The 9,953-nt window shown below is 37.7% G+C and overlaps 2 protein-coding genes across 2 annotated transcripts; one reads left to right on the forward strand and one right to left on the reverse strand.

The window, feature by feature from the left end:
• The first annotated feature begins 538 nt into the window (after nucleotides 1-538).
• LOC124109274 (olfactory receptor 4S2-like) lies at nucleotides 539-1,465 on the forward strand. Its single transcript, XM_046467782.1, has one exon. The coding sequence runs from the start codon at nucleotides 539-541 to the stop codon at nucleotides 1,463-1,465; it is 927 nt and encodes a 308-aa protein (XP_046323738.1).
• A 7,000-nt stretch (nucleotides 1,466-8,465) lies between these two features.
• Nucleotides 8,466-9,398, reverse strand: LOC124109273 (olfactory receptor 4C16-like). Its single transcript, XM_046467781.1, has one exon. The coding sequence runs from the start codon at nucleotides 9,396-9,398 to the stop codon at nucleotides 8,466-8,468; it is 933 nt and encodes a 310-aa protein (XP_046323737.1).
• Nucleotides 9,399-9,953: the final 555 nt, after the last annotated feature.

Here is a 9,953-nt window from a genome sequence, read left to right on the forward strand (position 1 = left end):
CCAGAAGTTTAATATTTGACATAATGAGTTAACTGAAGAATAGTGTCACAAGACATGATCAACTTTTAAATTTATCAGTATAAAAGAACTGAATATCCATTCTGTCTTTGAAGAATAGACAACTCTTGACTTTTAAAACTCCCTGGAGATTTCAAAGCTACTATTAAACTGTAATACTGAAATGTTACCTTAAAATTAAACTGGAAAACTGTGTTGTGTGTTTAAAGTATTCACCCTGATGTTCATGGTAAGTGTGAGGGTTTGAAATTAATTGCAATCACAATTAATTTATTTTCTGTGCTATTATTGTGACAGTGTGTCTGCCTTAATGAACTGCATTCCATTTGTAAGTTTTCTATGTATATTATCCATCTCTCTACCCCTTAGTGCCGATTATTCTGGATGATTCATAATAAACAATCAATATATGCATTTACTAAACAAACACATGGTTTTGAATATAAATCAGTGATTTCCACTGGTCTAGTGTTTCAGGTATATTAACCTCTCCCTTTAAATAATCAAACCCATGGAAACAATGGAATATGAAAACATTACTGAATTTATTCTCCTGGGACTATTTAATAATGAGGATGCAAAGGCTACCTGCTCCGTGATATTTTCACTTTGCTATCTTGCAATTCTTTCAGGAAACCTGGCTGTTCTTCTCACCATCAGGCGAAGCCACCTTGGTGAGCAACCCATGTATTTTTTCCTCAGCTACCTGTCCTTCATGGATGTCTGCTTTACTTCCACAGTGGCCCCCAAATTGATCATAGACTTATTGGTTCAGTGGAAGACGATCTCTTTCAGTGGCTGCATGTCCCAGATGTTTTATGCCCACTTCTTTGGAACCACTGAGATCTTTATCTTGGTGGCCATGGCCTATGATCGCTACGTAGCCATCTGTAGACCCCTTCACTATATGGTCATCATGAGCAGACGGGTATGCTCTATTCTTGTGATGGCTTCTGTTATTGGAGCCTTTGCCCATTCACTGATGCAGGTATTAATTATTATTCAACTTCCTTTCTGTGGCCCCAATCAGATAGACCACTATTTCTGTGACGTCTTCCCCTTGTTGAAGTTGGCCTGCATGGACACGAGGCTCTTGAAAATTATAATTGTCACCACCACAGGGGTGTTGTCCATTTTGACCTTTGTTGCCTTGGTAATTTCTTACATCATCATCCTGTGCACTTTGAGGACTCGCTCATCTGAGGGCCGCCGCAAAGCCCTCTCCACCTGTGGCTCCCACATCACCATTGTATTCATGTTCTTCTTGCCCCTCATCTTCACCTATGTCCCTATGGCCGATTCTGTCAGTGATGACAAAGTGTTTGCTCTGTTTTACACCATGATTGCCCCCTTGTTCAACCCTCTCATCTACACACTGAGAAACACAGACATGAAGAATGCCATGAGGAAATTGTGGGGCCCCAAAAAATCGTTTGAAAAGAATTGAAGCCTCTGGTTTTGGAGCCACTTGCCTGATCTTGCTCTCTTCACTGAATCAATGTCAGGAAACATGAGGTGCAGAGGGATGTTGTGTGTCACCCACAGTTGCAAGCCTTGAAGAGAGAAGACCCCTGGCCACTTTCTTTCTTTTGCTTTACATTTCTGAGACTATACACAAGTGAAGTGAACCAGATGATCCCTAGGTCCTTCCCAGCTCTGATATTCTAAAAGTTATTTTGTCCTTCATAACCCAAGACAAAAGGAACATTATGTTACTGATCTTGAAGCACATTAGAAACACTGCATGATTCAGCTGTTGTGCCCTGTCTTAGGAAATGGGTATCTCAACTGAGATATCTATTATAGATATAGAGAATGAAGAACTTCTTTTCTGAAGTTTCCACTGCAATTAAAAAATGAAGAAATGTGAAAAAATGTATCTGTTGTATATTTTAGATCTGTAACAAATTAAGGTTTGAAAATAGTGTGACACAATGTAGTTTTCCCACTCACATTGTAAATGATGGAAGTTATTGTAAGCTATCCTTAATAACCTGTAGGTGAAATTTTTATTAATCAGAAGTTTCAAATTGAGGTAATGTCATCATCAAATTGATGGAATACAAACTTCTGTCGCTCCTCCTCCCACAGAAGTATCAATTTGAACAACTGTCAATGTACAAATATCCTTTCATAAGAGTTAAAGTAACCAAGTAAGTGTTTATAGCACCTGAATGTGTAACACAGACATTAGAAAAGATGAACTGAAAAAGGCAGGAAGAACAGTTTTACTTTATGGGTGTCACCCATTTTCACATCCCCAGTCATGAAGAGAGATACCTTCCGTGTCAGGAAAGAAGAAGAAAGGGAGCACTGCACTTTGCCCTAGACTGCTAAGCAGGGCCTGCCTCAGTGAAATCTAGTGCTGTGCAGACTCTTAGAGCACCAGATTCTAGTCCCTGTACCTGTGGACTCAGCTTCTTGCTCACCATGGTACCAGAGGCCCAGACTCTAGGCCTGCCTGGAAGATCGTTGGGCCTGACTCTCCAGTAGCCTAACTCTAGTAGCCCTCTGCTCTAGACCAATTCCACCAAATGACTAATCTTGGCCCCAAGCACTAGAATGGTCCCAGAACCCTAGTTCAGGCTGGTACCCACAAACTCAGTCTCCAAGTAGACCCTTCAGATATAAGCTCCAAGCTGGCAACCGTGGACTGAACTTCCAAGTCTGCACTATGCCAGGCTAGATTCTGTAGCCCCAGACCCAAGTTTGTCCCTCAGCACCAGGATTTAGGCCCACTCCAGCACCAGGCTGGATGCTGTGACCCTATTCATCAGGCCAGCACCACTGAATCAGAGTCCAGGACAAAGCCTGAAGACACAGACTCCAGAATGGTACCATAGACTGAACTTCCAAGCCCTCCCTCATGTCAGATAGGATCCTACTATCCCAGGTTCTGGGCCCATTTCTGTTCCAGGATAGCCTCCCTGACCTCAGACACAGACTGGTGCTTTGGATACAGGCTCCTTGTCTAATCAGAAGCATACTAGTCACCATGGCCTCACACTCAAGGCCAGCCCCTTCAGTCACACCAACACAAATTAAGGGGCCAGTCTTTTCCTAGTAGTCCCCATTGCTAGACTAGCTCCCCCAATGTCAGGGCTCTGAACCATTCTTGTTCATCCAGGTTCCAGCTTTTCCCCCAAGGGCACAAGCTTCCTGATCAGCATCCCCATACTCAACATGCAGGCTAACCTTAGTGGTCCAAGTTTACTCCAGCAGACCCCAAGGCCAGGATATTTCCCATGAACTGAAATTCCAGTATCACCCCTATAAACCCAGGCTCCAAGTCAGTCATCACAGACTCACAAGCTCATCCGGAGATTCAGTCTCCAGGCCAGGTCCTAGGCACAGAGGCTATTGATTGGTTCATCTTATTGGTGGAAGAATGAGGTCTAATCCAGTACTTAGAAGCCCCTGGAGATTAGACTGGCCCCTGTGGACATAGGCTGAAGTTCATCCACCCTGCACATAATCAAGAGGCCCATCTCAGTGGGTCCTGGATTCAAGAAAAAAAATCATGGACCTAGATGTGGGGCCTGCCAATTCCTGCTTACATTTCCCATCTGTTCTTGCTGTCTCTGTACTTATCCATGAGGGCCTTGGTAGGGACTGAATGTCACGAATTCACAACTCACTTGTTGAATCCTAACCCCAGCTGAGATGCCATTAGGAGATGGAAGCTTAAGGAGGTAATTCAATAGTGAAGGCAGAGTCCTCATGTGTGGAATTAGTGCCCTGACAACAAGAGACAAGGGACCTTTATCCCCTCCCTCTCTGCTTTCTGCCATAGAGGACATGGGAAGAAGATGGACATTTGAAAACCAGCAAGAGACCCTTCCAGGGAACCAAACCAACTGGCACCTTAATAATGAACTTCCTAGTCTCCAGAAATGTGAGGAATAAATATTTGAGCCACCTAGTCTTGTGTATTTGTTCTAAGAGGTTTAAATGGCTAGAAGTTCTTGGCATATCAATCATATTTGTTTAATTCCTGGTCTGAAAATACTAACAGCCCTGCCAATCTGCTTCTAGTTCTACTGTCTACGTTGTCTTTTAAACTGTGTTCTTTGTTTTTCTTTGTTTTTACTTTTTATTATATTGTGTAAATATTTCACTGTAGGCATATAAATAGCTCTTTAGCACTGTGGGTTGAGTTGTCAGAAGGAGAAGCGTACTATAGTCTCATGGTAGTTCTCAGTGTAGCAGTGAGCCTGTTCGCTGGACTGTGATTCACAAGTGTCCATAGTCCCCCCTTCTGAGGTTGGACAGGATGGCTGAGGGGACTGGAGCTGGATTTTTTCAACTCTAGGCCAGTTGGCTCTGACAACATCCCAGCAAGTTAGACTGTTAGGTAGTGTTTTCCTAAAGGCACACCTTTTAAGACAGAATGCACTTCAGTATTTCAAACTGGTTCCTTTATCTGATCTTTCTAATAGAAGGACAAGAAAATTTCTGCAAATGCTTACTGTGGGAACTGCATAGAGTTCCAGCAGGTAAAACTCACAGGAGATGCCCCTGACATTAATCTCTTGTCTACTCTGAGCCTCCCAATATTTGCCAGTTAACAGTTGATGCTTTTCTGCCCCAGCACCAGTTAACGTAGACTTTCTACCACCCCTAGGTTTTTGCTCCAGTAGCTTATGATTCCGTTTCTTTTACTCTTTCCAGTTTTGGAGTAGTAGTGTGCTTTCTGACCTCATTTCTCCTATGGAACCAAGAAGAGCTGACTTTTAAAATTATTCATATATTTACCTTTGTTAGGATACAATCGGAACCCCCAGATGGTTTCAAGCTGAGCTAGATACCAGAACACTTTTGGCTATAAAATGGCACCTGCTCTTACAGTTGTTATTAGTTTTTGTTTTAGTCTCTGACATTATAATAAAATATTATTGTGACTAGTTAATAAATAACATAATAAATAGAAATTAAGTACATTTTGTCTAAAATATATTGTTAAACTTTATTTTGAATTAAAGTAAAATTACTGGATATATAATATAAGAACATTAAAAGGTATAATTTTATTTATATTGATTTTTTAATTTAATTGCCATATATTTTCCTACCATATGTGATTTAAAATTTGCAAAGCATTCTTTACTTTTTGGATTTAAGTAGTCAATTATATTTCAAGAATTTCGAAAGGAAAATATTACGTGATTACATATTCTAGTGCTCTCCATTTCTTCCTGGAGTTTTGAATTTCCATATAATGTGTTTTTTCTTGAGCATATTGTAGTTCTCAGGTCATGTGTCTGCTTTTGATTAGCAGGAAAGGTCATTGTTTCAGCTGGTTTTTCAGGGTGTCTTCACTTAATACAGGATTCTGTATTGACACTGCTTTTCCTTACTTTCAATATGCTTTTCTTTTGTGCATTGACACCACAGTTTCTGAAAGAAGTCCGCCATCATTACCTTGTTCATTTGTGTATAATGGTACAACATGACTTTTTGTCTCTAATTTTAACATTGGTCCTTTATACTTTTTTTCAATGTGATGTACCTATGGATGACTTACTTTTATATTCCTTCTTGGAGACCACTGATACTTATAATCAAAAATGGAAATATTTCACATATTCCTTCAAATACATTTTCTCCTTTTTAGGACTATACTTATGATAAGATTAGGTCATTTGACATTGACCTACTACTTGTCACTCATCAAGTCACAGTTCCTGTGTTAAAAAACATTTTGCTCTGAAATTTTAAAATATAATTTATTTCTGTGTATATTCTTTTGATGAATCTTTAACTGATCTTTTCTTCTGAGTTTCCAAGTCTTGCTGGTTAAACCTTCTGATTATTACTTGTTTCAGATTTTTTTTTTCTTTCTAATATATGTATTTAAAGTACAAATTTCCTTCTTGGGACTGTGGTTGTAGCTCAGTGGTAGAAAACTTGCCTAGAATGTGTGAAACCTTGGGTTCAATCCCTAGGGTGTGTGTGTGTGTGTGTGTGTGTGTGTGTGTGTGTGTGTGTTCCTAATCCTACTTTAGCTCTGTCCAACAAGTTTTGATATGCTGCATTTTCATTTTCATTCACTGTATTCCTTTGGAATTTGAGTTGCTTTTTGATCTGAGAGGTATTTCTAAGTATCTTTAATACCAAGCCTTTGGAGACTCCCTACTATCATTCTGTCATTGATTTCTAGTTTATTTACACTTTAATTAGAGAACATATTGTGTATGATTTTAAATTCTTTAAAATTGATCGACCAACATTATGTCTCACCACATAATCTATGTTGATTTTTATTTTGTAGACAGATGAAAATAATGCTATTCGGCTTGTTAAATTGAGTGTTCTATAGGTGACAAATAGTAAATGATTTTGCCTTCTGTACATTTGACTATTTGAAGTTTTTATATTTTGCAGTCTATATAGGTTCATAAACATCAGGTTCTTATGTCACATTTTATTATTGCAGTTTTCAAGTACTTATAAAATTTATCCTCATCTGCATTTATCACAATAAAATATCCATAAAATGTTGTGTTTTTGAAGAGAAAAGCAAAATAGAAGGCAAACATAGTAAAGGCACTTTTTAGCTATCTAAATTTGAACATACTATAATCTTCCTATGGAATGTAAATTACTTTAATGTAAGTTATTCATGATTTGTGTCAACTTTCAAATTAATGCTTGTGAATATTTAATACTTCTCAATATTTAAAATAATTGCACACAGAAATTATAGCATTGTGTGTTTAATAATGGTACTAGTGTCATATATGTTGCACAATAGGGAAAATTTTGGGTGGTTTGGGGACATCAATGTATTAATGAAAGATGTACTTATACTAAAACCTTATTAAAAATTCTCATAAAACATTTTAAAGTATTATATTGGAAAGTTAGTCTTTCTGTTGTAAGCACAACTTAAAAATATACTTTATTTCAGAGCAGTTTTGGGGTCACATGAAAGTTACACAGAAAGTACAAGAGAATCCATTAATACTTGTTCTCTGCCCCTTTCAGTTTCTATTGTGGCCTCTTGAATTGTTATAATTTTTTAAACCAGTATTAATAATTTTTAATGAAATGCACAGATTATGTGATTGTTTATTCTTTGTATTGTAGAGTTTTATGACAACTGTGTTGTCATCTATCTACCATTATAGCACCATAAAGAAGAGTTTCACTTTTCTGAAAATGTTATGTGCTCCACTTATTTCTCATTCTTCTTCTCTTCCTTAACACCTGGCAACCACTTACTGTGTGTTACTACCTTCATTTCTGTCATTTTCAGAAGGAAATTTCATAATTAATATACTTATATTAAATATTTAGTACAAAGCTTGAAATTCACTTTTCTGGTATTTCATACTTTGTTAAAATACATTCATATTTTAAAGTTCATTAACATCAACTGGTTGTATATATATTTTTTATTTTGCAGTAATGAGGACTGAATCATGGGTGCTCTACCAGTGAACTACATTTATAGTCCTTTTTAAAAGTTTGAGACAGAGACTCGCTAAGTTGAGGGGGCTGGTCTTGAACTTGTAATCTTCCGGTTTCAGCCTCAGCCTCCTGTGTCATTGGGATTACAGAGGTGCACCACTACATCTGACTCAACTGCTTATCTTCCTAGATTCTAGTCCATGTAAAAATATCATTTTTCATTTGGGTGGTCTGTTCCACTATCATAACAACTCTATACTATGAGCAAATTTTCACAACTGAAATAATTTAAAGAAACTTGATGTCAGTCCCTCAAACTAGAAGGAATCAAATTAGTAACATAAAGTATATTTTACAAAATGAATGATTTTAGTAGCAAAAGTAAAACAAAACAACAAAGTCTTTATAAGATCTAACCAATCTTTCAGAAGGGTAAAATTCCTGCCCATATTCTGTCCCTGTTCTGTAAGGTTCTATGTAAACATATGGTACCAGTCCAAAGTATATACCTTAAAATATTGGTTTGGGAATTACCTAGATTATCTATAATGTCCATGGTAAGAAGACACTTTACAATTGTTTGCATATGATACATTCTCCTGAGTCAGAAAGAAGAAATAACTTGAGGTACATAATCAGATATAATTAAGTTTAAATTTTTTAATAAATAAGACTATTTGGAAGAGTGAGAAACTGCCAGTTTGTGGATTTGAGCATGTGTAACAGTAATGAGACACAGAGCAAACCAAGCACTAATGTGAAAAAAGGCAAGAAAAATACTAGATAAATTCCAAAGATATATTAGGATTAAGCAGATAGAAACACAGAAGCACACAATATTTAAGGCAGTAACTCTGACCTTCCTGTTTGCACTTAATCCCGTCTCTTTTCTACATAGAGCCAATTCAAACAAGACAGTTTACGTGTACACGTCTTTTCCTAGGGACTATTCTATTAAATCTGTTATTAGAAGTTAAATATTTCTATTTACTTCTATAGTTTAATCCAAATTAAAAAGGATTCAAAACCTCCATTCATCTCCTGTCATCTGAGACCAATTTCTTACTCCACAACTTCCTCATGGCATTTTTCACTTCTGCATTCCTCAGTGTGTAAATCAGAGGGTTAATCAAAGGTGTTCCGATGGTGTAAAACACAGCTATCATCTTATCCATGGGGAAGGTGGTTGCAGGCCGTGTGTATATAAATATACAAGGTCCAAAGAACAAGATGACCACGATGATGTGGGAGATGCAGGTGGACAGGGCCTTTCTCCTCCCTTCTGCACTGTGGTTTCTCAGCGAATGCAAGATGATGACATAGGAGAACATGAGCACAACAAAACTCACTGTACAAATGGCCCCACTGTTGGACACCAGGAGGAGGTTGGTCACATATGTGTCTGCACAGGCGAGCTTCAACAAGGGTTCCAAATCACAGAAATAGTGGTCAATCACATTGGGACCACAGAAAGGCAAACTCAAGGCAAGAAAAATCTGAGCTAAAGAATGCACACAGGACCCCACCCAGGCCACAGCCACCAACACACTGCAGACCCGGTGGCTCATGATAGTCATGTAGTGCAGGGGCTTACAGATGGCCACATAGCGGTCAATGGCCATGAGGATGAGGATTAAGACTTCCAGGCAGCCAAAGAAATGGAATGTAAAGACTTGGATTATGCACTCATTGAAAGAAATAGTGGTCTTCTCTGAAAGGGCATCCACAAGTGTTCTAGGAGCTATGGAAGTAGAGAAGCAGGTGTCAGATAAGGATAAATAGAAAAGGAAGAAGTACATTGGACTGCCAAGTGCCCGACTGGTCTTGATGGTGGTGATAATCAGCAAGTTACCCAGCAATGTCCCCAAATAGAAAAGCAGAAATATGACAAAGACTATTTTCTTCCTAAATGGATCCTGTGTCAATCCAAGTAGGATGAACTCAGTCACATTGTTGTTTAGCTGCATGATTTCATAAATGAGGAGAAGTGGTGAGTGTGAGATGTTTTATCTGCAAAAGAGAATGGATTTCATTTATGGTGTGTTCTGTTAAGTTATGGACTACTTCGAGAAAAATAGTTCATGGTGTTGTATGTTATTATGAGGTATTTAAAGCAAATACAACATTACTTTCTAAGTACCTTCCAGATATGATATCTTGATGACTCATCTCAACACTTGATTCCTCAATTTTTAGTGAACAACTAGTAGGATATTATTTTTAAGTAAAAATATGAATATGATACTTTCCTATAAAATTCTTCAATACAACTTTTTCTTATATTTGGCATGATTCTGATTGATTTGCTCCTTAGATATTACTCCATGTTGTTATTTATTTCATTTTTTTTGCGTATTAAAAAATCCTGAAAGTATATTTGCATGGTGCAACACTTAGAGTTTAGGAACCATTTGATTGCCTTCCATGAAAGAAACCTAAAGTCACGTACTACTCTCAAACTAATATAATTATCTGTATGTGTAATAGATCACATATTTGTTAACCTTAGTTACAAAAAAAAT

The sequence above is a fragment of the Marmota monax genome, unplaced genomic scaffold (assembly GCF_021218885.2).
Source record: "Marmota monax isolate L192 unplaced genomic scaffold, Marmota_monax_Labrador192_F-V1.1 WCK01_AAM20220418_F8-fsc00850, whole genome shotgun sequence".
NCBI lineage: Eukaryota > Metazoa > Chordata > Mammalia > Rodentia > Sciuridae > Marmota > Marmota monax.